Source organism: Crotalus tigris, unplaced genomic scaffold (assembly GCF_016545835.1).
Source record: "Crotalus tigris isolate CLP2741 ecotype Arizona unplaced genomic scaffold, ASM1654583v1 scf7180000018945.517086, whole genome shotgun sequence".
Classification (NCBI taxonomy): domain Eukaryota; kingdom Metazoa; phylum Chordata; class Lepidosauria; order Squamata; family Viperidae; genus Crotalus; species Crotalus tigris.
The window spans coordinates 280,599-308,357 of record NW_024097289.1 but is presented as its reverse complement, the minus strand read 5'-3'; the positions used below and the strand labels follow the sequence as shown (position 1 = coordinate 308,357).

General features: G+C 43.8%; 1 protein-coding gene across 5 annotated transcripts in view; it reads left to right on the top strand.

Annotated features, from left to right (window-relative positions):
* The window catches only part of ZBED1 (zinc finger BED-type containing 1), a 304,298-nt gene that overhangs the window by 5,982 nt on the left and 270,557 nt on the right, over positions 1–27,759 (top strand). The window contains exon 2 of one of the 5 annotated variants that reach the window (XM_039357783.1): positions 511–3,560. The exons of 3 other annotated variants lie outside the window; for them this stretch is intronic. In XM_039357783.1, the coding sequence (XP_039213717.1) occupies positions 563–2,650 (2,088 nt within the window). In that variant the 5' untranslated portion in view covers positions 511–562 and the 3' untranslated portion in view covers positions 2,651–3,560. Of the gene's footprint in view, positions 1–510; positions 3,561–27,759 lie in introns of those variants that run through there. One more of the 5 variants, XM_039357787.1, reaches the window with a different exon arrangement.

Sequence of the window (27,759 nt, the reverse complement as noted above, 5' to 3'; positions counted from 1 at the left end):
TATTCTTGAAGTCATGGATTCCTGGTATGCAGAGATTGCATCAGAGATGAGAATTTATTCAGTGTTGAAAGAGATTGGATAACATTTTGTTGTATCCTTGATGCATCAGCTATTGTAATGAGCTATTCTCTGTGTATTTAAATTAAACATGCAATTGAGGCTATGGCACTTATTCTATTTGCAATACTGTCTATGTAAGCTGCCCAAAATTACCTTGAAATAAGATGGGCAGCTATAAATTTTATAAATAAAGTAAAAAACAATTAGCAATTTATATCCCATATTGTTGTCCAGAGGGCAATTAAGTTTGGTCCAATGTTTTGTCATAAAATCTGACTAACTACTACTTGCAAAACATGTAGAAGTATTATTGCATATATTCAGTTTCCAAAGAGGAACATTCCAATATTATTATTAAGGTAGGTTTTGTATATTTATTGAAGCATTAATTTTATACAGTTGAGCAAACCAGTCCTTTCTCATGTTATGTTTATCTGCTGCCTTTATCAGGTGCTCATTAATGAGTGAAGAATCAAAAGGTTGGGACAGTGGATAAAAAGCAATGGAGAATAAAACTTTGGAAACTTCCCCATCAGACCTAAAGTTAGTGGCCCACCCAAGAGCAAAGAGTAAAGTATGGAAGTACTTCGGCTTTGATACCAATGCAGAGGGATGTATATTACAATGGAAGAAGATCTACTGCCGCATTTGTATGGCACAGATTGCCTATTCAGGAAATACATCCAACCTCTCTTACCATCTTGAAAAGAACCACCCAGATGAATTTTGTGAATTTGTGAAAAGCAACACTGAGCAAATGAGAGAGGCGTTTGCAACTGCATTTTCAAAACTGAAGCCTGAATCATCTCAGCAGATTGTTCAGGACAACTTAATTATGAAAACAAGTCACAATTATGAGAATAAAAAGCATCAAGAGCTGACCTCAGCAGTGATTAGTTTAATCTGTGAAGGGTTACATCCTCCATCTATTGTGGATGAACCCACATTTAAGAGTCTCTTAAGAACAGCTGACCCCAGATATGAACTTCCTTGCAGAAAGTACTTCTGCACAAAAGGAATTCCTGAAAAATATGTTGCTGTTAGAGAGATTGTGTTAAAAGAATTGGCAGACATTCCATGGTGTGGCATATCAACTGATATATGGAGAAGTCATAGCCAGAATAGATCCTATGTAACATTGTCTGTTCATTTTCTTAGTAATAGTTCTTCTGGCAGCTTGGCTATTAATTCTCGTTGCCTAAAAACATTTGAAATGCCAGAAGAAAACACTGTTGAGACAATTACAAGAGTCCTGTATGAGATATTCATTGAATGGGAAATCAATACCAAAGTTTTTGGGGCTACTATGGATAATGGGAAAGATGTAGTGAAAGCTTGCTCTCTTTTGGACATTTCAGTACAGATGCCTTGCTTAGGTCAGACTTTCAATGCGGGTATACAGCAAGCTTTTCAGCTTCCTAAATTGAATAGTGTCCTATCTAGATGTCGAAAACTGGTGGAATATTTTCAGCAGTCTACAATAGCCACGTACATGTTGAGTGAAAAGCAGCAACAGCAGAACAGTTTGCACTGCATGCTTGTGAGTGATCGTGTTTCTTGGTGGGGCAGCACACTTGCCATGCTGCAACGTCTTAAAGAGCAACAGTTTGTCATTGCTGCAGTACTTGTGGAAGATAGCAATAATCACCACCTGATGCTGGAAGCTAACGAATGGAATACAATTGAAGGGCTGGTGGATTTACTTCAGCCATTCAAACAGGTAGCTGAGATGATATCTGCTTCCAAGTACCCAAGAATAAGCATGGTGAAACCTCTTCTTCACATGCTGTTAAATACAACATTAAGTATAAAAGAAAATGACTTAAAAGAAATAAGCATGGCAAAGGAAGTGATTGTCAAGAAATTATCAGCAACATACCAGCATAATCCTGAGATAGACATGTTTCTCAATGTTGCAACTTTCTTAGATCCAAGATACAAGAAATTGCCCTTTCTTTCGACATTTGAAAAACAACAGGTTGAGAACAGAGTGCTGGAGGAAGCAAAAAGTATCCTGGAAAAAATAAAAGACAATATTTCAAGGCCTGAAGAAAAAATGTTTGCAGTGTCAGAAGAGCCACCAGTGAAAAAGGTGGCAATTGCTTCCACGCCTCCTCCTCCTAGTGCTATCAATAATATGCTTGCAGAAATCTTTTGCCAGACAGGGGGTGTTGAAGATCAAGAGGAGTGGCATGCTCAGATTATTGAGGAACTGAGTAATTTCAAGTCACAGAAAGTCCTTGGCCTCAGTGAAGATCCACTCAAGTGGTGGTCTGATAGAATTGCTTTGTTTCCTTCTTTGCCAAACGTGCTTCGGAAATACTGGTGCATTGCAGCTACAAGGATCTTTCCAGAACGTCTTTTTAGTTCTTCAGCCAATGTTGTTAGTGCTAAAAGAAATCGGCTAGCCCCAGCTCACGTAGATGAGCAGGTTTTTCTGTATGAGAACACTCATAGTGGATCTGAAGCTGAACCTGATGAAGAGGATGAAGGAGAGTGGGGATTGGAACAGGATCATATGACTAATTCAAGTGACACAGCAAATGGGAGCAGCAATTTTTTAAATATGCATGATAATGGCTTCATGTAGAAGCAATAGACTTTCAGACAAAAGCTAATGGTTTTAAATTACCAAACAAAAAATAATAATTTTTAAAAATGTACATATTGAAGAACTTCACCATAGGCAGGTTTTGTATGTGGAAATACATGGTTGTGATTTGTGATTCAAGAACATAAACTGGCATAAAAGTTATGAATATAGAGTCAAGAAAAGATACAGATATATTTTATCACTGATTTAGAAATAGGATGTATAAATAGTAATTTATAAGCAGGTGGTTAGTCACCTGCTATACAATCTCTTTAAACCAGGGGTGTCAAACTGCCAGCCCACGGGCCGGATGCATCATGGCGAAACCATGCCCACCCCCTTGCCGGCAATGGAAAAAAAGTCACAATATGTCGTGACACGTCACATGATGTTGCGAGTTTGACACCCCTGCTTTAAACAATATTTTCAGCAAATATATGACTTAAGGTCAATATGCAAAGTGTTTTTGATGTAGGATTTTTGATTTTTAAAAGTTTTGATTTAAATGTTCACACATTTAAATATTTAAAGCTTTTTAAAAGTCAAATTATCGGATTAATTACGTAAAGGATCTAATGTTTAATAGATTCATGTGTTATTTCTGATAACCAGATTATTTCTTTGTTGTTAAGTGTCCTAAAATAGAAATGTTAGGATTTTTATTTTTATCTGATTATAGTGAAATCTTGGCATATGTACTGGGAATGCTACGCTACAATGCAGCCATAGGAACCTGTAGACTTTTAGATGTAGCTGAAATTTAATATTCTTTTCAGGAGCTCCATATTGTGTTTGTTATAAGGAATAATGATAGAGCAATGTTGTCATCTGTACTATAAACTGAATGTAACCTTTCCAAGATTAATATAATGGCAAGAAATATTAAATTGATCTATCACCAAATCAATATGAAGTTGAATTATATCACTATACTGTTACAAGTCATTAGTTTTGTATCTTGTATATTGCCAAGCAATCCTTTGTAAAGCTTAGAAAGAGTGCTTTCTTCATTCAAGAAAACTTCATGCTTCTAGACACCATACCTGATATATCACATTAACGCAGCTGCTTTGCTAATTTATTCCATAAATTCTAAACTTCTGTTGCATGGAAACATCTGTGCTAAATGGTAGTGGTTCTTATTATGTTATACCTGAAAGGAAATTTATCAGCTTCTACTAGCTTCTAGTTCAATATCAGTTCACTCAAACATGGATAGATTTTTGCTTATAAGTGTTAAAAGAAATGTTCTCGACATTTGTAGAGTGCTTCAGACATCTGTTCTTAGCAATGGGTGTATTGCTAGAGTGGCAGTCTTCATACTTGAGAGTTACTAGGCTATGGAAGGATAGACTTAGAAAATATTTTGAAATAACATTTACTGTTTTGAAGTAAGACTTTCTCTGCTAGATATTTAAGCCATAATTGTTTCTTTAGTTTTAATTTGATGCTTTTTTTTGAGGTACATTTCTTATTAAAGATACTTCCAATGTAAGCAATTCTCAAATGCTTCCCATATTTATGCTCTTTGCCAGAAATGATTAACTTGGTTTATGTGGAAAAGCAGCATACAAGAGTTTTGAGATATGCCACATAGGTTTGTGTGTATCAGTTTATGTCACCAATTATAACAAACTCTGCCCTGGAATGTAAGGCACTTGATCTTTACTCAACTCATAATCAGCCTGTTGAAGCAGGTGTGAATATATTTATGCTAAATAGTGCTTAGATGAGTAGAGAGTCTTCTGAATGCTATTTTAGTATTGCCCTATTCAGATATAAGCTGATAGATCCCACTTTGGGCTTTGGTTTCTACAAAATAATCACGGTATGATAAAAAGCTTTCATTTGTATCTCATTTGCCATCTTATCTGAGCTGATCTTACATTTTTACACTTCTTGACTAGTCCAATTTTAAGTAATTAAGGATACAAAACTACTGCATGATGAAACATGTTAATTTAGTCGTTACGAAGCGCAGTGTGCTGAGTCCTAAATCTGTGCAACATCAGATTGAAACTTAAGCACTTCCGCGTCCGATCATGCCAGGCGCAGCTCTACGAAGAGCTGCTGCTCTTCGTTTGCTGCTTTCTCTCAACCGGTAGATTCTTATGTGGATCCTAAATCGCCCTGGAGGGGCGACCACCGTTGAGGCTTTTGCTCGGCTGCGGTGGAGCGACGGCTCCCCCTACAGTCCGAGCTAACTCCGTAGGGCCGATAGAGAAGATCGGCCAGTAAAATGGCCAATTACTTAGCTGTGCTAGCTGAAGTCAGAAAGTCATCTAAGCACAAAGAACCACCGTGGTGAATCCGGGTGAGACTTTTTTCCCTCCCTCTGTCCTTCCTATTTCTCTGAACTACTTTTTCTGCAAAGAGCTTTTTTTTTTGGGATGACTTCCCTCTTCTAAGAGAGCGGCGTCTGTCTGTTTGGGGAAAAAAAAACCTCTGAACAAAACTACAGAATAGCACTTATTATACCTTGAACTTTTTGGTTATTGGGCATCCCTGGAAAAACTTGTAATATAGAGCATTATTTTACTTACTATACTGGAGATATTGGCTTTTTTCTGTCTCTTTCTTTGTCATCATTAATGAGATAAAGGCTTTTAACTTGTAAAGGGGAAATTTTATAGCTTACTGAGGGCATCTTGTGGCAAAAATATTTATTGCAACTGCTTTGACCTTCAGAAATTAATAAGAAGGGAAGATAAAGGCTTGGAAACAGCTGTGAGTTGTGTTTGTGATTTAAAAATGGTGGAGGCAGAATAAATATAGTTTCCACAAAAAGATTAAAAGATTCTTTTATGATGGAAATAGCAGACCTTTACCCACAGCTTGACTATGAGCTGATATTGGAAAAAATACTGGAAATGTCAGAGGAGATGAAGCTATGGAGAAAAACTAAAGATTATTTTGTAGAATCTCAACCTCAAACTCTAAAAGATCAATCTATCAATATTTAACAGGTTGAAATGTTTTTTTGTTTGTTTTTATTTTGTTTATATAGAAAACTATTTTGTAGTAACAGAAGAGTTAGAGAGATCTATGATAAGAGAAGAAAGGGTATTAATTAATGATGTATTAAATTAAGAGATGGAATATATATGAAAATATTAGAATATTATTCTTGGAATATTATGAGTAGTAGAAGGGATACCCAAAGTCTTATTAATATGTTTGTTTAAGATTAATTGGAATATGTTAATTAATTAGTGGAGCTTAAAAGCAGGAGTGATTTATATAGATTTATATAGAAGCACGAAGCCGAAAGCACCAGCCTGAAGATGACGAATGAGACTTCGTCGAAACGTCGCCAAGACACTTCCAATTTTACGTGGGAGAAAATCCGAATAACCAAAGACCTACATATAAACACCCGCGAAAACCTCAGAAAACACACACACACACACACACACACACACACACACATATATTATATATATTAAAAGTTAAAAGGAATAAACAGCTAAGACCACACATTGCTGCTCAAAGCACGAAGCCGAAAGCACCAGCCTGAAGATGAAGAATGAGACTTCGTCGAAATGTCGCCAAGACACTTCCAATTTTACGTGGGAGAAAATCCGAATAACCAAAGACCTACATACAAATACCCGCGAAAACCTCAGAAAACATATATGTATATATTATATATATAATAGTAAAGTTGGAAGGGACCTTGGGGGTCCAACTTGGGCAGGAAACCCTACACCATTTCGGACAAGTGGCTGTCCAGTCTCTTCTTAAAAACTTCCAGTGTTGGAGCATTTACTGCTTCTGGAGGCAGGCTGTTCCACTGATTAATTGTTCTCACTGTCAGGAAGTTTCTCCTTAGTTCTAGGTTGCTTCTCTCCTTGATTAGTTTCCACCGTTGCTTCTTGTCCTGCCTTCAGGTGCTTTGGAAAATAGCTTAATTCCCTCTTCTTTATGGCAGCCCCTGAGATATTGGAATACTGCTATCATGTCCCCCCTTGTCCTTCTCTTCGTTAAACTAGACATACCAATTCTAGCAACCGTTCCTTATATGTTTTAGCCTCCAGTCCCCTAATCATCTTTGTTGCTCTTCTCTGTACTCTTTCTAGAGTCTCAACATCTTTTTTACATCGTGGTGACCAAAACTGGATGCAGTATTCCAAGTGTGGCCTTACCAAGGCATTGAAGAGTGATCTTGATTCTATCCCTCTGTTAATGCAGCCTAGCACTGTGTTGGCCTTTTTGGCAGCTGCAGCACACTGCTGGCTCATATTTAGGTGATTGTCTACTAGGACTCCGAGGTCCCTCTCACAGTTACTACTATTGAGCATGGTGCCACCTATGCTGTACTTGTGCATTTGGTTTTTCTTGCCTAAATGTAGAACCTTGCTTTTTTCACCATTGAATTTCATTTTGTTAGTTAGTGCCCAGTGTTCAAGTCTGTCCAGATCCTTCTGTATCTTAAGCCTGTCTTCTGGAGTGTTGGCTATTCCTGCCAGCTTGGTGTCGTCTGCAAATTTGATGAGTTCCCCATCTATCCCTTCATCCAAATCGTTGATGAAGATGTTGAAGAGTACTGGGCCCAGAACAGAGCCCTGGGGCACCCCACTACACACTTCCCTCCATATAGATGCAGTTCCATTGAGGACCACTCGCTGAGTACGGCCGGTCAGCCAGCTACGGATCCATCTGGTGGTGGTTCTGTCTACCCCACATTTTTCTATCTTGTCAAGTAGTAGGTTGTGATCTACTTTATCAAATGCCTTACTGAAGTCCAAGTAAATTATGTCCACAGCATTCTTCTTATCCACTAATTTTGTCACTTGGTCAAAGGATGCAATAAGATTTGTCTGGCATGATCTATTTTTGACAAACCCATGTTGGCTTTTAGTAATGACTTTGTTTGCCTCTAGGTGTTTGTTGATTCGTTGTTTGATTATCTTTTCCAGGATCTTCCCAGGTATTGAGGTCAGGCTGATAGGTCTGTAATTTCCTGGATCCATTTTTTTTCCTTTTTTGAGGATGGGAACTACATCAGCTCTTTTCCAGTCCTCTGGTAGTTCCCCTGTGTTCCAGGATCTTTGAAAAATATAGTTCAGTGGCTCTGATATCACATCTGCCAGTTCCTTGAGAACTCTGGGGTGTAATCCATCTGGTCCTGGCGATTTGAACTCATCTAGGCTGGACAGGTATATATAAAGCACAGTGAGAAAGGGCAGTGTTCCTCTTTGGATCTGAAGCTGCAAAGATGCTTGGGAGCAGGAGAGGTCTCAGTGCTTTCAGTGCCTCTTTAAAGAAGATGCAGATTTTCCTGGAGTTATCCATCCAGGCAACTGGGAGGATGCTCATTTTTGTTTAGGAGCCTAATCACCTAATCAGAGGGGGCATGAGCTCACTGAATGGGTATGGGCTTGATCAAAATCTCAAATACCTATTTGCTTGGGATCACCCAGCAACTATGGAAACCATATAGCTTTTTTAAGGAGGTGTCGACAGGTGCAATCTGCATAGTCCTGGCCTATTCTGGAAAACTTTTGGGGTTTTAGATCTGAAGTTTTAGATCCCTGTTAAAGGTAGTCCTTGACGTATAACTATTCATTCAGCAGTTTTTCAAAGTTGTAGACATACTGAAAAAAGTGACTTATGACTGGTCCTCACATTTACAATGATTGCAGCATCCCCATGGTCATGTGATCAAAATACGATCACTTGGAAACCTGCATCTATTTACAACAGCTGCAGTGTCCTGAGTTCCTGTGCTTAGTACCTCTTGCAACCTTGTCAGCTGGCTTCTGACAAGCAAGGTCAAGTGGGGGGGGGAAGATGGAGTCGCTTAACAGCCACATGACTCACTTAACGACTGCAGTGATTTGATTAATGATTGTGGCAAAAAAGATAGTAAAATCTGGCATGACTCACTTTAACAATCACCTTGTTTAGCAATAGAAATTCTGGGCCCAATTGTGGTTGTAAGACAAGGACTACTTGTTCAATATTATAAGCTGTACTCTTTAGTTATCAGAACTCTTGTGATATAGTCCTGGACTGTGACAGGGATGGTTGTCTAAGCTACAGCCTCTTCGGTGACTCTGAAACTCTGTAATTTTAGGTTACAGATCTTTTAGTTGCTAAGTCTTTAGTGTTTTAATTTTACCAATTGCTCAATATTTACCTTCCTTAAAGTTTAGTTTCTGCTATTGCTGACTGATTGACTATTTATAGTTTTGCAGTACTATTTTGCAATCTACATTTGTAGAATGTAAGATTGTATTCAGCGTTTGGTATGATGGCAGTATATTACATAATTTTTAATTATGATGTTAACTCGATAGTAAAATCCACTTTCTTTGTGGAATTTATGAGATTTTCAGTCAAACTGTGATTATGCCCAATAATAGAAGGAAAGAAATAAATATTGAGGTAAGTCTGCACAAATCTGCACATAAGTCTGCATATGTTAGAATACATCTAACATGTATTTATGTTGTATTTCAATACCTGGCACATAAAAAATGGATTATAATCAGAAATGCAAATTTTATAGTGTAAAATAGAATTTAATATTTGAGTTATACAGTCACAGTATTAAAGGCTAGTAGCATCTTTAGATAGCAGGTGAAACCTATAACTTTCAGCTGTTCAATAATCTTATTCTATATTCTGTATTCTATATCTACATATGGATATAGATTTTTTACACAATATTTTCTGAGTAAATCTAGTCTTTAAAAGTTTATCGCATTTCAAACAATCCAAGTAATTGGAAAAAATGAAAGAAAATTTGTTAAATACAAAAATGAATTTAATGAGTCTTTATATTTTTAGTTAATTATGATAAAAATTGTAATTAGTAAATTGTGCTGAAGTATACTATTCCCATCTTTCCACTTCTATTATGTATTTTTTTTACCATACTTCATTTTTAATAAACATTTTAAAGTAAAAATCATGAAATGTTTTCTTTTTAACTGAATAGAATATCTCTTCACCAATGTCCAGTTCATAATAAATTGTCTCTAGGGCTTGATTTTTGGGACATGGACACTGTATATCATTTTATAGAAGCACTTTGTCAAGGTTCTGACTAATGAAACATTTCAAAGAACTTCCAGGCATTGTTTATCCTAAAAGCCTTTATTAACAGTATACAGATTGTCGGCACATCATGGATGGATGCCAAGATCTGAAGTCTCCACCCTAAAGCAGTTATTTTTGCTAGCATTTTCCCTCCCTCTTTTGCTGTCATGAGTCATGTTCTCCAATCAGCCTGGGGGGCAAAGGTTCACTTCCTTCTGAAGCCCTTGCAAATTGCTCTCTCTCCCTGCATCATCTGAGTTAACTCTAAAAGTGCCAGACAGCTCTGCATATTTTGTCAAAGCAAGAATATTCAATATTAGCAGTGTTGACACACTTAGTCTATGTCTCTGAATTTTGCCTCAAAATAAATTTCTTATGTACAAACTATTTGTGTCAAAGGGAAAAATATTGTTAGAAATTTTAATATAAAAAGCCAACAAAAAGTGAGATGAACCCAAAATAATTTCTTTAAAATTTATGCATACTGAATTGTAGTAGTTTGCTCAAGCATAAGAAACAGATTTTATTTTATTTTGCTGTGTTAAACTTAACAACTATAAGATTCTCTGTTCATTTTTTGAAGTTTTATGTTTACATCTTAAAGTGATTATACCTGCCTGTGTCATGGTTCTGATAGATCAGTGGTTCTCAACCTTCCTAATGCCGCAACCCTTTAATATAGTTCCTCATGTTGTGGTGACCCCCAACCCCCCATCCAGCTGGCCGGGGAGGGGGGGCAGGAAGGTTGCTCCGCTGGCTCCGCCCAGCCTGGTTGGAGAAGCGCCATTCCTCTCCCTCTTTCTCTCTTTCCTCCCTCTTTCTCTCTCCTCTCTTTCTCCAGTACAGGAGATGGAGAATCCACCAATGGGTTTTCTCTGTTTGCCTGCTCTTGAGACCAAGTAGCCAAACTTGACACGCCCCCTCTTGCTAGGAGATCCAGTCTTAACTTGGTCTCAGCTCTTGAAGATGTATCAGGTTTGGCTCTCAACAGATAGCAGGTCAGAAATCCATTGGTGAATTCTCCTTTTTCCTTTAAATTGACTGAATATTAATTGGAATCCTCCCTTAATTTGTAAATCCTAATTTGGAATCCTCCCTCAAATTTTTCCCTTATCACTGGGATCAGTGCTAATTTAGAATTAAAGATTGGGGAGTGGGAGGTGGGGGGGAGAGAGGCTCCTGCAGCTTTCCTGATTTTCCCAGGGCTCTGGGGAAAATTCTTTTGGCAGGCTTGCCATTGAATACCCATCCTTCTCCCCCCGTTTTTTCCTACAACCGAGCAGAATCTTGTGCTGCAGGCTTGAACTTTCTTTTTGAATTTGGGGCCTCTGGATCATCTCCGGTAGCTGGGAACACCCGCAGGTGCCATTTTGGTTGCTGCCAGAGGCAACGAAGTCAAAAGCGAGTCGTTTTTCTTGCCTGCTGTTTGGAGGCTGCCTGTTGATTCAATTTTCGGCGCAGTGCTTAGCGCTGCCACAGCGTCCAGCCCCAACACTAGCAACCTTCCTTTCAAAGCCTCCGGTGTCGTTCCCAACGAAGAGCAAGTCGTGGCCTCCCTTTTGAGGCTGCCGCCCAGGGAACAAAATAAAAGAACAGTTTCCTTTGCTTATTGCACTCGTTTGGGGCCTTTTTTTATTTTTGATATAGGCCTCACATGCTTTGGGGGTCAGGTTCTTTCAGCCCCACCGTAGTCCGTTAGTATAATAGCGCCTTTCACAGATTCACCGCGGCCGCCATTTTGAACCACGCCACGCGGTCATTTAACCAGGCCACATTGAGCCCTGCCCCACTGACTGCCTGTAGGCCTCATCACTTTACCATAGTGAGGGTCTTGTTGGCAGTAGGTCAAATTATTAGAGGATAGAGCCTCCAACCACCACAAATTAATACTTGCAATTTAAAACATTGACCAGCCGCCATTTTGAACTTGATCCTTTCTTGCCAGGCCTTGTCTCAGGCCCTCTGCACCCTTCATTGGGAGGAGGTTTTTTTGCCTTTTCTGGTGCACCTTGACTGGCCACCTAAGGCCTCCAGGCGGAGCCCAGAGAGTGGCCCCAAACGTGCCTTCGGCATCTAACTCAATTGCCGTGACCAAAGCCCAGTTAGAATTTTTTCTGATCAGGTGGTCAGGGGAACAGTCTTGTTACTTGTTCCAATTTCACTTCCACCAACTACTTGTCTGCCAGAGCTTCGTCTCAGTTTCCCTGAGACTGCTCAGCCAGGATGGAGGACTCAACAATGGCTCAACCCATGAGCATTGCCTCCCCATTCTCCAGTTATGGCTGCCACAAATCCTCTACCCAGGAGGCGGCAGGCAAGTCCAAATCTAAGGCTAAGACCATCCTCAAGAAGTTTTCCAAGTTGGCAGAAAAGCAAGCCAGCTGTAGGCAACAGGCTCTGGAGAAGGAGTTCTCCAGAGCGCAGAGGCAGGCCGGATTAGATCAAATGGCGGTCCCTGAATTTGACCTTCCCTTAGTCCTTCAACTTCGGCTCAAGGCGTGTGGTCCCTCACAGGGACACCTGTCATGCTCAGGTCTCCTTCCTTGTTGGCTCAACACACAACAAAAGCTCCAGGTTCAGCCCCAGAAGCTATCTTCACTCCTACGGCTGCAGGACTCAGGAGACCAGACATCAGAGACATTTTCTCCGATGGTCGCCTTGAGGCCTTGCTATCCAAGGTTGTGGACCGAGCCCTAGCAGAATGGTCCTTCCATCCACCTGGTCAGGGAGCTTCCACATCAGCCATGCCACCTTATGCTCCTCCTGTGGGGCTCCCTGTACTTCAGGAGCCTGCATCTCCCGCACACTCTTCCATGGGCAGCTATTCCCCGCAAGGTGAGGAACAGCCAGACTTCAATCTGTCAGAGGAGGAGGAACTTCCCCCTGAGCCCTCCCCTTCGGGAGGCCTGATCAGTCCAGCCCTGTTCCTTAACACTGCTTCGCAAGGCCACATCAACGGCAAACATAGGTCCAATCAGTTCCCTCAGCCGCAAGCAACATCGGATTCAAGCCCAAATCCGATATTTTTTGAAACGGTGGCAACCCAACATCACGTTCCGTGTCACTCTATTTTCCTCAAAGGGATTAAGAAACAATGGGCCTCCCCTTCCTCCTTCCCTTCTGTAAGCGGGACTGACAAAAAGTTATTTAGCACCTCCACAGACCTCAATGATGCACTGGAGGTTCCCAAGGTAGACGAAGCCTGGACCCCTCTTGTATCCCAGACTGCTGTTGCTGGGGACATGTTGGAGGTGCTCAAAGCGGACAACAAAAAATGGGACCAAACTTTCTAGAAGACCCATCAATCAGCAGCATGGGCAATTAAAACGGCCACCTGTGCATCCTTTTTTGTCCAGACTACCCTGTTATGGCTTTGTCAGCTTCAGGCCAGAGTCCCTGCTGAGGATATTCGGACCCACCAGGACCTAAGAAAGATGGTGGCAGCCACTGAGTACACTGCAGATGCAACTCTTCAGTCGGCTATCTTTGCCTCTAGGTCCCTAGCATCCAACATCACAGCCAGAAGGATGTTATGGCTGAAACACTGTCAGGCTGACGCCAAGGCTAAATGGCGTCTAGCGACTGCTCCTTATCAGGACAATAATTTATTTGGGGAGGCACTGGCTCCGTACCTTGTGGAAAACAAGGACAAGCGGAAGGTCATTGCTCACTTAAACAAACGGTCCAACAAACGTCCCGCTCCATATTTTCGTAGTCAGTCCTTTCGGCCGGCAGCAGGTCCAACAGTTACTCAGCCCTCCCACTCCTACACTCCCAGACAGGACAGACCGTATGACCGGCCTTACGACAGACCAGGCTTTCGGTCCAGGCAGCAGAGCCAGTCTAAGCGGCCATTTCGAGGGGAAGGATGCCCCTACAGGAGGTCCAAGTGACTCTTACACTGCGCTTCCCATTTGGGGAAGGCTGGCCCACTTCTTCCATCAATGGGAGCTCACTTCTATGGACAACTGGGTTTTACAAACCATCCAGTTCGGTCTGTCCCTGGAGTTTCTAGCCAAGCCCCCGGACCGATTCATTGCCTGTTCCATTTCCAGGGATCCACTCGAACAAGGACTCATGCAGGAGGCCATTCAACATCTCCTAGAGATTCAGACCATAGAACCAGTACCGCTGGACCACAGGAGAGATGGATTCTACTCCATCCTCTTTGTGGTTCCCAAGGCCTCGGGGGTGGAGAGCGATTCTGGACCTCAAGGATCTAAACTATTATATCACATACAAAAAGTTCAAGATGCAATCACTCCAGTCCATCCTGGGGGGCATCAGACAGGGAGACTTCCTGGCGTCAATAGACCTCACAGAAGCGTACCTCCACAACCCTATTTATCCAGCTCACAGGTGGTTCCTCAGGTTCAGTTACAGGGGTAGGCATTTCCAGTACAAGGCCCTTCCTTTCGGCCTCTCCTCAGCACCCAGGGTGTTCACCAAGATCCTGGCCATACTAGCCACCCAGTTGAGGAAGATACCAATACGCGTTCAGTGTTACCTGGACGACTTCCTGATCCAAGCGTCATCCTTCCAGGCAGCTCAGGCGGACCTGAAACTCACTATTCAGGTTCTCCAATAACATGGTTTCTCGGTCAATTTCAAAAAAAGCCAGTCAGTTCCCTCATCCAGGCTTCTGCACCTGGGAGCTGTCATAGACACCACAAATTGCATGGTCTATCTCTCTCAGGAGCGATTGGTCAGCATCAGGGACCTGGCTCGCTAGGTGTACAGGGACCGTACCATTCCACTGGTATTACTCTCTCAACTGTTGGGAAAGATGGTCTCCTGCATAGCCATAGTTCCCTGGGCCAGGCTTCATTGGCGGGATGTCCAATGGTTCCTCCTACCATTTCAGCGGGTGAATGCCAGCGCATCCAACCATCAGGTCAGGATCCCGCAGGTCTCTGCGCTGGTGGTTCTCTCAAGCGGTGACCAAAGGATCACCCTTCAAGGAACCGAACCGCATCACCATCATGACAGACGCCAGTCTATTTGGTTGGGGAGCTCATCTTCAGTCTCAGTTTGCGCAGGGCCGTTGGTCCCGTGCAGACTTGAGACACAACATCAATTGGCTGGAACTCAGGGCCATCCACTTAGCTCTTCGCCAATTCAGACATTGGATCAGGGGACGTCACGTTCTGATCCTTACGGACAACATGGCGTCCAAGGCACACGTCAGTTGTCAGGGGGGCACCAGGTCCAAGTCCCTTATGTCCGAGGCTCGGCTTCTGTGTTCCTGAGCAGAGTCCAACTTGGCCTCTCAGGGCCAAACACATCTCGGGGATCAAGAACCAGCAAGCAGACTTTTTGAGTCGCTCTACGATGGATCCCTCGGAGTGGGGGTTGCATCCGGATCTGTTCTCCGAGATCTCCCACAGGTTCGGCCATCCAATCCTTGACCTGTTTGCGTTCTCAGCCAATGGCCAATTCCCCAGATACTACTCCCGATATTTCCTTCCAGGGGCAGAAGGAAACTATTCCAGGAGCAGGCGGAAATGATCTTCGTGGCTCCATACTGGCCACAGAGACCGTGGTTTGCCGACTTGATGAATCTTTCCCTGTCTCCTCCGTGGAAGATTCCTCCTCATCGCGTGTCCTTACACCAGGGGACCCTCCAACACCCGGACCCTCAATGGTTACAGTTGACCGTCTGGTGCTTGAACGCAGCATCATGACTCAAGAATCTCGTCGCCCAGCGACCAATCGCATTTATGATTCTACTTGGAAATTTTTTTGCCATTGGTGTAGAAGGCGGCAACTGGATATTTACAAATTGACCATCCCTCAGATTGTAGATTATCTTCTGGACAGTCTGGACAGAGGCCTGGCACCTGTGACTATTCGCAGACAGGTGGTGGCCCTGTCAACATGACTCACTTGTGTGGATTCAGTTTCCTTAGCTCACCATCCTAGGATTCGCACCTTTATCAAGGGTGCGTGCAACACCAGGCCTCCCATGGTACACAGGTACCCCTCTTGGGAATTGCCTCGCATCCTTCATGCTCTAACAAAACCACCATTTGAGCCCATAGCTACTATTCCGTTGCGGAACCTGTCTCTTAAGTTTGCATTCTTAATCGCCATCATGTCAGCCAGACGTATCTCTGAGCTGGTTGCTCTATCGGTCAGGAATGAGCTTTGTATCTTTCATAGTGATCGGGTGGTCCTTCGTCTGGGCCCTGCCTTTGTACCCAAGGTAAACTCACTATTCCATAGAGCACTGGAAGTCATGCCAAATTTTTGCCCCAATCCTTCCCATGACTTGGAGCGGCAGTGGCACACGCTGGATGTCCGCAGGGGACTGCGGCGTTACATGAAGTGCACGGAGCCTTTTCATAGGTCTGAGGCCCTATTCATCTCCTTCCGTCTGGCTTCTCTGGGACAGAAGGTTTCTGCTAGCACTATTGGCAGGTGGATCAGGACCTGTATTGCGGAAGCATACCAGGCCTCTTCCCTACCGGCTCCAAGTCATCTTACTGCCCATTCCACTCGCAGTGCTGCGACATCGGCGGCATGAGCCACTCAGGTGTCCATCGAGATTTGCAGGGCTGCGACATGGTCCTCGCCCTCCCCGTTTATACGTCATTACAGAATTGACCGCTTCGCTTCAGCGGACGCATCCTTTGGACTGAGGGTCCTCCAGCAGGTGGTCTCCGGGGACACTATTCCGGCCTTATCTGTTTCCCACCCATCGGGACAGTGAGGCTTTGGTATGTCCCGTTTGTGGATTCTCCATCTCCTGTACTGGAGAAGGGGCGTTGTCTTACCTGAACGCCTTTTCTCAGTACGGAGATGAAGAATCCACACCCACTCTTTAGGTCAGTTAGGCCGAATTTAAGGGTTTGAGAGCCAACACCTCATCCACCTTCAGCCACTTCACCCTCGTTAAGATTGGATCTCCTAGCAAGAGGGGGCGTGTCAAGTTTGTATACTTAGTCTCAAGAGTAGGCAGACAGAGAAAACCCATTGGTGGATTCTCCATCTCCATACTGAGAAAAGGCGTTCAGGTAAGACAACGCTCTTTCTCTTTCCTCTCTCTCTTCTCTCTTTCTCTCTCTTTCCTCCCTCTTTCCCTTTCTCTCTTTCCTCTCTTTTCCTGTTTCTCTCTTTCCTCTCTTTCTTTCTCTTTCCTCTTTCTCTTTCTCTTTCCTCTCTCTTTCTCTTTCCTCTCTCTTCTCTCTCTCCCTTTTTCCTCTCTTTCCCTTTCCTCTTTTTCTTTCCTCTCCCCTGTTTCTCTCTCTCTCTTTCCTCTCTTTTTCTCTCTTTCCTCTCTTTCTCTTTCCTCTTTCTCTCTCTTTCTCTCTTTCCCCTCTCTTTCCCCTCTCTTTCTCTTTCTCTCTTTCCTCTCTTTTCCTCTGTTTCTCTTTCCTCTCTTTCTCTCTCTCTCTTATGGCATCATCGTCGGGGGTCCCTGCCGCCCCTGGCCTGGCCTCTGCTGTGTCCTCAGCTGAACGGTTGGGGAGGGGGAGCAGGACGGGAGGTAGCGGCTGTGGCGGCAGCGGCGGCCGCTGTTGCATCGTTGGGGGTCCCCGCCGCCCCTGTGCTGCCCGGCCTTGTCCTCTGTCCATCGATGGAGCCGTGGTGGGGGCTGGTGCCGCGCAGCCTGCCAGCCCCTCTGCCAGCCTGGCTGCTCCCCCCCAGGCACCCTTCTTCCTCCTGGCGCCTGCCCGAGCCGCTTTGGGGGCAGCAGGAGAAAGGAGAGGGGGAGGGCGAGAAAACCGCTGCTGCCGTTCCCGCCGCCCCCGCGCTGCCCAGCCTCGCTCTCCACCCATCTGATAGAGCCGCAGTGGGGGCTGATGCCGCGTGGCTCCTGCCAGCCCCTCTGCCAACCCGGCTACTCCCCCCCAGGCACCTCTCTTGCCCCGACCCCTGCCCGAGCCGCCTTGGGGGCAGTAGGGGGAAGAAGGGGAGGAGGAAGAGGATGGCAAGGAAGCCGCCACCAGCACTGGGCTCTAGGAGATGGCTCTCCTCTCCTACCTTTGCTGAATCTCCTTTCTTCCCGGCAGCCTGGACTCTGGCGCGCCTTCCTGGCCAGTGGGTCCAATGGTCGGGCTGGCTAGAGATTGCAGCGGCTGGTCTCCCTTAGGCCGCTGCCTGCGGGAGGGCTGGCCCGCTTAGTGGAACCTCAAGTGGGCCGCTCCCAAAAGGGATCCTGGGGCTTCCCCGGGTGGCTCCAAGGCCCTGGCTTCTCCCAGGGGGTGGGGCACCCGGGTGCAGGGCCAATCAGGAGCCCTGCAGGAGGTAAGTCCGCCTGAGAGAGAGAAAGAAAGTGAAAGTGCCCCCCCTCTCTGAAAATGTGCGGAGACAGATGCGGAGCAGTGTCTCAGTTCCTAAGACCATTGGAAATATGTGTTTTTCAATAGTCTTAGGCGACCCCTGTGAAAGGGTCGTTCAACCCCCAAAAGGGTCGCGACCCACAGGTTGAGAACTGCTGCAATAGATGAAACCTATCAAAAGAACTTCAAGGCAAAATTCTTCCTTAAACATTTTATTGAGGAAACAAAGTATCGGCACTACATAGTTGAATCCAAAAACTAAATTCCCTTCCCCCGGATACAAAGTAACAAAGTGCAATTCTTTCTTTCTCCCTAGCTCTTCAGCCCGCCAAAACATTACCAGCTCGTCCTTGGGTTCCCACAAAGCAGTGTTATTGTTATGGCTAACTGAGCTCAAGCTTTCATCCCAACCCCCCCCCCTTCTGCACCTTTTTTTCTAAATACCAGAAAAAGCATGTCAAAAGCAAAGAGAAAATGGCTGCAATTTTCATCTGTCAGAGCTGGAACACCCAATGTTTACAGTGTTGACATCCGGCCCCCCTTACAAAAAGGATAAATCCTGCCATTCAAACAAAATCATAGGTTAGGGGTTGCCTCTTCATTTATTAGGGTGCTTTTCATAGAATTTATTAATGACCCTGTCAGCTTTTACATCACTAGATTTTACCCATGTGGCTTCAATGGATATCCTTTCCACTGCACTAAGTACTGTAACTTTCCCTTAAAAAGTCTAGAATCAAGAACATGCTTCATTTCATAATGGGTTTGTCCAGCTACCACTAGAAGGCCAGATGCCTTCTTAGGGGGAGGTCGTAAGGTAGAACCCCGAAAAGGTTTCAGTAGGCTACAATGGAACACAGGGTGGACTTTCCCTAAGAATCTGGGAAGCTTTAACTCCATTGTGACTGGATTAATAATTCTTACGATGGGGAAAGGACCTAGATACTTTGGTCCCAACTTCTTACTAGGCAACTTAAGTCGTAAATATTTTGTGGATAAATAAACTTTTTCTCCAAACTGACCTTTGGGGAGCCCTCTTTTTATCTGTTTTTTATATGTCTCAGAAGCCTTTTTCAGAGCGATTTTCATTTTGTTCCAAACCACCTTCCACCCCCTCACCCACTGGTCAAGCGTTTGGGAAGCAGAAGCTTTCTGAGGATATTCGGGTATTGCTGTTGCACTGGCAGAGACTGCTGGCCTCCCACCTGTGGGGGTTGCGGTATCCCCCATTGCCCAGGCTGGGTGGTCGATAAGCAAGTCGGTCTGGGGATTGGCTGTTGACGGCTTGGGCTCTTATCGGATCTGAGCTTTGGGAGGGACGACGACTGGAGCTGTTCCTCTTCGTGGGGCTGGAGGCCCTAGTAGGGGGCTTTGAGGACAGGAAGGCTGCCTGATCTGCAAAGGAGGAGCTGGTGGTTCCCCTTGGCAGGAGTTGGTGGCTGCCTTGTTGATCATCCTGATCGCTGGCATATGGTGAATGGGAAGGTTGCTCTCCACTTCTCATCTCTAGCTCGAACCTTTCCACCAACTTCTCCACTGACTGACTACGAGCTGCGGACAGGTACTTCCACTCACCCGAGTCCTCAGCGGCAGACAATTTTGTAGTTCTCCACCAGTCTGGGGAACACAACATGCGGGAATCCCTTTGTGGTAGCTCAACCTCGTCTGCCTTTGAGGCACTTGAGAATGGCAGGGCCGTCTCGAGGCATCTGGAGTCTCCACTGGGCTGGGCCCATTCCAATGACCAAATCAGCTGTCTCATCGCGGCTTGGGCTTTGCCCTCACTGGGGTAGCAGTTGTTGCCAGGGTGCTGGTTTTAGGTGTTCTCTCTTTCTCCATGCTGAGATCTTCCCTGAATCTTTGTCGGCTTATCCTTCAATTCTAGGGACAGCAACTGGGGCTCGGGACTTCTAGATCAGTGGTTCTCAACCTTTCTAATGCCGCAACCCCATAATACAGTTCCACATGTTGTGGTGACCCCCAACCATAAAATTTTTTTCGTTTCTATTTCATAACTGTAATTTTGCTACTGTTATGAATCGCAATGTAAATATCTGATATGCAGGATGTATTTGCATTGAACATAATTAAAGCATAGTGATTAATCACAAAAACAATATGTAATTATATATTGTTAAATATTTATTTTTAATTACAAAAAATGAAATTTTGTCTTGAAGCATGGTGTAGCATGGGTAACAGTCTTAATATAACAACAGTAAACTACATTTACTGCTACATTTTTCAACAGTATGCGTAAAAAGCCAACATCAGTGTGAAGGTTGAGGTTGCTTATTTTTCACCAGATCAGAAATTCTCGGGGCAGTCTTTGCAAGAGTACACCGAAGATCATCTTCCACAACAAGTCTATTTCTGTATTTAGACTTGATAACCAACAAGCTGGAAAACTCTGTTTCACAAAGATATGTTGTTGGAAATGGAAGAAGAATGTGCAACACAGTCTCAGACAGAACAGAATATGACTGCAAACATTTGATCCAGAATTTTGTAACTGGCATTGTGGAGAAATCAGTTCTCGCTGCATCATTGTTAATAAGTTCAATGAACTCCTCTTGTGCTGTCTCAGGAACATTTTCAATGTTGACTGTGAATGGGCTTCTGGCAAGTGCAAATGGGGTGTCAGGTAGATTTGGAAAGTACGATGAGGTTTCATCTGCAAGCATGCGCAAGTGTTCTTTAACAGAATTTATCAACGTAATCCTGTTGTCTGGTTCAATGTCATGTTCCTCAAAGAAAGCATATAAGGTAGGCAACATGTAAATTTTATTTTCATCCAATTTTTTTTTTTGCCAAAGCTGCAGTTTCATTTGGAATGATCAGATCTTTTCAGACAAATCAAGGCATGTTGCATTTGGTCCTTGCAGTGATAACTTTAACTCATTCAAGATGGCAAAGATGTCAACCAAGTAAGCTATTTTCTGCAGTTCACTGTTATCGCTGAAAAGAGCTTCAAACTGCGGTCTTGTTTTCTGAATAAAAAATGTTTTAAGTTCATCACAAAGCTCAAAAACATGTTTTAAAACTTTTCCTTTCAACAACCATCTCACTTCAGTGTGAAATAGCAGAGCATTGTTTGGCGCATCCAACTCGTTGCACAGTTGGGAAAACAGTCATGTGTTTAAGCTGCTTGCCTTTACAAAGTTGACACAATTTATGACGCTTTTCATTACTTCTCATAATTCTTGTGGCAGCGTCTTTGTTGCTAATATTTGCCAATGAATCATACAGTGAGTTCCGATGACTTTTGGTGACTCATTCAGTACCAAACGTTGAAATCCAGATCTACATCCTAGCATAGCTGGAGCACCATCTGTGCAAACACCACAAACCTTTTCCCAAGATATGTTATGCTCTTTCAGAAATGAACCAACTGTGTCAAATACATCATGTGCAGTAGTTGTTGTTTCAAGAGGTTTGCAAAACAGAAACTCGTCTTTAAGGTCGCCATCGTTAATATACCTCATGTAAACCAGTAACTGGGAACAGTTTGCAATGTCTGTAGATTCATCAAGCTGGATACTAAATATTGGAAGTGGAGCAGATTTAATTTCTTAACCTGATCAAGAATATCAGCAGACATGTCATCTATTCTTCTGTGGACAGTGTCATTGGACAAGAAAACTGCATTCAATTTTGTCATAAATTCGTCTCCAATCATAAGTCAAACAATGTCTTTGGTCGCTGGCAACAGTAACTCCTCAGCAATGGTGTGAGGTTTCATAGCTCTGGTGATTCTGAGTGCCACCAAATATGACGCTTCAACAGCTGCTACATTTTGTTTGTGGTACTTGCCACCAGTGTCAAATCTGCCTTTCTTCAGTCCTTCAGCTTTGGATCTAAAATAGTTTGTATCATTGCCAGCATAGCTTGGATGCTTGCTCTCAAAATGGCATTTCAGTTTGTTAGGCTTCATCGATTCTGCTGATAAAACTTCGGAACAAAGTACACACTGCGGCTTCTCGATTCCCGCTGTATATATTGACGTGAAGCCATATGGTAGGAAATCCTCACTATATTTCCTTTTCCTGATGTTCTTCGAATCCATTGTCTTGAATGGTTTGCTAGTGAAAATATGTAACAAAAGCTTCAATAATACAAAACTTGACACATGGCATAGTTCAGTCAAAACAGTTCATTAAAATTTCCTATGATTTATCATCTCTGTGTTGTTCTATTTACAAACCCAGTGTTTCTCAACCCTGACAATTTTATGGCATGTGGACTTCAACTCCCAGAACTTCACAGCCAGCAATCACCAACTCCATGGGAGGAGTCGTACTCCTTTGGTGGAAAATCAACTCTACTATCCTGGGAAAGAAACCAGGCTCATGCAATTCAGATTTTTAGCCAGAGATCTGAGACCATGAGAAAACACAAGTCCATATTTAGGTGGCCACATAACTGAGTATTCATCATGATTTGGCAGCCCAAGATGCACCACGCAATCTCAGGGAGTGTAGGCAGAATCTGCCCAGTATTTGCTGAAATACATTGCACTCAGATTTCATTCTGGGAATGAAAGATTAAAAAGGAAAAGAGCAGAAGAAATCAACTTTTATTCCCCATTTTCAAACCATCTTCCTGGAAGTCATAACATGTAATTAAGCACTTCAACAAAGTAATTACTCCATTATTTGAGTAGGCAATCAATTAAGCAGTTGCACCATGTAAGGAAAGAAAAGAAAATTAAACAAAAGAAAAGAAAAAAAGAAAAGAAAAGGAGACAAGAGGACAGGACAGGACAAGGAACAAGAGAAGAGGAAAGGAGAGGGGGAGGAGAGGAGAAAAAGGAAAGAAAAAAGAAAAGAGGAGAGGGGAGGGGAGGGGAGGGAAGGAGAGGAGAGAAAAAAGGGGAGAGGGGACAGGAGAGGGGGAGAAATGCTGTGCCGCCGCTGCATGTATTTTAATCATGTTTACCCTGCCTTTAAATGTGGGACCAAAATTTACAGAAAGTTAGTAAATAATAAATAAGAACAGGCTGCTTTCATGTGAACCATAGATTATAGTGGGGATCTGGAGGGATTTTCTTTCACTGAAGATGAAAGAAAGTATATGAAAGAGAGGGAATAAAAAGCAAAGCAGAAAGGAATAAAAAGAGTGAGAAATGGCATGGAGGTTATAGGTTTTGTGGATCAGAAATAAACAAAACAAATCAGTTTTAAGAGAATAAATGGCAACAAATGGAAGATTCAAACTAGTTTTAAGGGAATAAAAGGAAATAAATGGAAGTATTAAACCACTTTAAACAATAAATGGAAGAATCAAAGCAGATTATAAAAAGAAATAAATATCAGCAAACATGAATGCTTTAACCAAATTTTTTGTAGCCCAGATGTGATAGCCTCCTCAGAGATTACATGCATATTTGTGCAGTCGTGCATTAGAATAGCACAAAACGTTGGTTTCAAATAATTTTATTGTGCAATAAATGATTGAATAAAATGAAGCAACTTTGATCAACCCCCCCCCCGACCCTCCCATTTGCTAACAAAGTTAATAACATGTGGGAGTCCACCCACCCTCCGCTATCAGGTTGGCTTCTCTTAGCCTGCCTAACCCACGGTCAAAAGCTGCAGCGGCGCCTTCTTTCCCCTTCCCTGCCTCAACCAGGAGGAGGTGGGCAGCGCTTGGCACCGGAGCCTTGGCTAAGCTGACAGCTCTACTTCGCTGGAAGCAAAAGCACGGTAAAATAAGTGGGCTCGACCTCTCTAGGCACCAGGCTCCATGGCAACGTAGCTCTGCCCCCTTCTCTGGCTTCAGGGGTCTCTTGCTGAAGAGAGAGAGAGAGAAGCAGTGGAGAGGCGACTGGCTCGCTTATCGGAAAAGGACGGACGGACGGCAGCCAGCCAGCCCAGCTCACCTGGGCTGTCGCGTGTTGCCTGCAACATTCAGAAAGCTCTTCTTCCCCCACACGCGCTGCTTCTCCTTACTCCCTGCGCAGCTGAGGATGCGAGACTCCCGCCTGGTCGGCTGCCTGATTCCAGTTTCCTTGTTCGCTGCGACCCCTCGCCCCAGCCCGCCATGCCAGCTGCTGGGCTGGGCGGGGGGTTGCTGAACCCTTTGCATGGGGTGGCCGCCGCTGCCTCCAGCCTCGGTCCGTCTCTCCGCTGCTGTGCCTGCTGCTGGGAAAAATGCCCCAGCAGGAGCTGCCTTTGCCCAAAGACTGGGAGGAAGCTCGCGACTATATCGACCATGCCACCAAAACCACCAGCTGGGTCGACCCGCAGGACAGGTGAGGAAGGACGGACCGGAGGAGGCCAAGCCAGTCGGCTGGGGAGGAACCTGCACTCTAAGGGCGACAGGTGCCTGGAGCAGGTTTTTGGCCGCGGAAAGTACGTGGGCCCGGGAACGTGTGTGCATGTTTGTCCACTCGTCAGGTCGCTCTCTCCCTCCCCCTAGTATTGTTCCTGGCAGGTCAGGATGATTTGAGAATGATCTCTGAAGATTTGGGCCAGTATTAGGCAGGCGGAGAGAGCGTGGGGCGGGCTGCATGAGGTGAAGCCGGCTGCAAATTTACGGGAAATGCCAGTGGCCGCGGGGTGTTTTCTAGCTGCTGGGCCGGGCTCTTTGGCCTCGGCATTCCACGGTGGCCCCCGGCTTGTCTGCTGCAATCAGTGGCAGGCGGAGAGGGCGCGGGGTGGGCTGCACGAGGGGAGGACGGCTGCAAATTTATGGGAAATGCCGGTGGCCACGGGGTGTTTTCTAGCCACTGGGCTGGGCTCTTTGGCCTCGGCATTCCACGGTGGCCCCCGGCTTGTCTGTTGCGATCAGTGGCAGGCGGAGAGGGCACGGGGCGGGCTGCATGAGGGGAGGCCGGCTGCAAATTTACGGGAAATGCCGGTGGCCGCGGGATGTTTTGTAGCCGCTGGGCCGGGCTCTGGCCTCGGCCTCCCCCGGTGGCCCCCGGCTTGTCCGCTGCAATCAGTGGCAGGCGGAGAGGGCGCGGGGGGGCTTCACGAGGGGAGGCCGGCTGCAAATTTACAGGAAATGCCAGCGGCCGCAGGGTGTTTTGTAGTTGCTGGGCTGGGCTCTTTGGCCTCGGCCTTCCCCGGTGGCCCCCAGTTTGTCTGCTGCGATCAGTGGCAGACGGAGAGGGCGTAGGGCGGGCTGCATGAGGGGAGGCCAGCTGCAAGTTTATGGGAAATGCCGGCGGCCACGGGGTGTTTTTTAGCCTCTGGGCCGGCTGCGAAATTGCAGGAAATGCGGGCAAGGTGTTCTGGGGCCGCTGGGGTGGCCGGTGGCCAAGCAGAGGAAGCTCAGTGGCAGGCCAGAGATGAAACTTACCGCTTTTGCTTGTTCTCTCTCTTGCTTTCTGCTGCTTGTTCTTTCTGCCACTTGTTCTCTGTCTTGCTTTCTGCCACGTGTTCCAAAATCGAAACTTCCTTAGTTTATATAGAAAAAAGCTGTGCATGCGCAAAGACGAGGGAGGCAGGAATGGCTCTGCGTGCCATCAGGAATGGCTGACAGCTAAGGAAAAGGGGAAAAAATGGCGGACTGCGTTGTTTGGCGACCCCCGTGAAATGGTCATTTGACCCCAAATGGGGTCACGACCCACAGGTTGAGAACCGCTGCTCTAGATAGTTAGGAAAAAGTTGGAGTTTTTGGCTTAATGTCATGGTTCCGACAGATAAAACTCTGTCTAGCTAAACTCTCATGCATATTCCTCCCCCCAGCATCATCTAACTCTAACTCTAAGAGTAAAACATAAGAAGAAATTGGTTGCATCTCCAACTGTTGTAAAAGCAAAAACATCCGACGTTAGCAGCGTTGACACACACAAGCCTAAGTCCGTATAGCTTCAATACTGTTGTTGTTCAGGAAAGCCTTTAAAATGTAGTTTCTTTCTCCAGGACCTGAGATTTGGGTTCTATTTCTTGGTATTTATTTCTTGCTATTTCTTGATCTTTTCTTGTTCTAGTAATTTGTCTCCTATAGTCCCTTGGATTATTAATGTCACATGAGTTTCAGGAATAAACATAAAGCAATCTGGTATATAATTCAAGCTCAATAAAACAGTATATGGTAGAAAGATGAAATGACAATGTAAGCTATCACATTTTTATAACATTGACAAAAAAATCCTCTTGACCAGGATGAAGTATTTGTGTGGATATGATAACACACGTCTTCACTCGGAGAGGAAGAAACTGAATACAATAAAACTGAAACATAAGATGTATTTTGTGTGCAAAATAAAATTAAAATAGTCCCTTTTGATTGTGTTGCAACTGCAGAACAGCTACCATAAATCTGAACTGTCTTATGCTTTGGAAGTATAGAAATACAATACTTTTACATTACTATGATAATAGTTCTTTTTTAACCTAGAAAATGTTCTTTAGAAAGACATGTATATTCATTTGATAGCTAATATGAGAATTTCAAATCTTCTTGTAAGATATAATTTGTTTGCTATTTCTGTCCATGCAAGTTGTTCTATAGCTCTTATGAATCAATGACAGTCTATATCAGTGGTTCTCAACCTGTGGGTTGGGACCCCATTTGGGGTCGAATGACCATTTCACGGGGGTCGCCAAACAAGGCTGTCCGCCATTTTTTCCCCTTTTCTTTGGCCACGCCCCTGGCACCCGGTGATGTATAAGTGGTTGGGGGTCACCACAACATGGGGAACTGTATTATGGGGTCGCGGCATTAGAAAGGTTGAGAACCACTGGTCTATATATTACTCCATTATCTTGTAGAAGTTTCTAAGTATCTAATCCCCAACATTATTTTTAGATTCAGTAGGATAAGTATATTTGTAATATTTTTTTCCAATATCCTCCTATCCCCCACCCCCAAGTGCTGCTTCTTCCTGTTTTCAGACACTTATCTTATTTGTTCTGGTCTTTGTGTCCTTTATGATTATATAAGCTCTGGCTTGGCAGTTTTTCAATTCTGTTGTAGATAATACATTAGTGATTGCTTAAACACAGGGAAACTGAATAATAATGTTGGAGGATTCATTAGAAATTTCTGAATAACACTTTATTCCTTTCAGTAAGCTTTCCTCACAATTGTGAAGAAAGCTATTTTAAATAATATTTAAATTCTCTAAGAAATTAATGTATTTTAAATGGAGATTCTGTAGTTTTTCTCCAGAATGCTTTCAACCTTCAAGGTTAGATAAGGCCAAAATAATTAAGTCAGAATGACAAAGAGGTTAAGCTAAAATGCAAGGTTATTGCCTTCTGAGAAATATCCAGATAAACTGACTTGTTAGTGTACTGATCAACAATCTTTCAAGCTTGCTTTAATGTTTGGTCTTTAGCATTCTTATATAGTAGATACAATATAATTTCAACCTCGGAGAGTACAATCCTGCAGAGCAAAGGAGATTCAAACATGTCTTGTATTCAAATATGTTTTATGCTGATTACCAAGGCACATGTTGCTTAGACAACTTCTGTATTGATTATATACTTGCTTTGGTTTTTTATTCATTTGTTTTCCTTGTATGTCAAAAATGCTGGCAATCTTGTACCTTGATCTTCAGATCCTTCCTGCTTTTGTCCAATGTAATACAGTACATTTCATCTGTTCTTCAACACAGAAGAGTTGCTCTCATTCAATATTAAAAATATCCCTCCCAGCTATTTTTTTAAATTAACTTTGTTTCATCCTTCTCTTCAAAGTTTATTGTAAAATGCACCTGATTCTTCAGTGTGATCAGATTGTTTTTCCTCAAGTGTTCAATACAGTTCATAGTTTGAATAATCTTTTTCTGAACGTAGATTATTTTTTAAAGAAAAA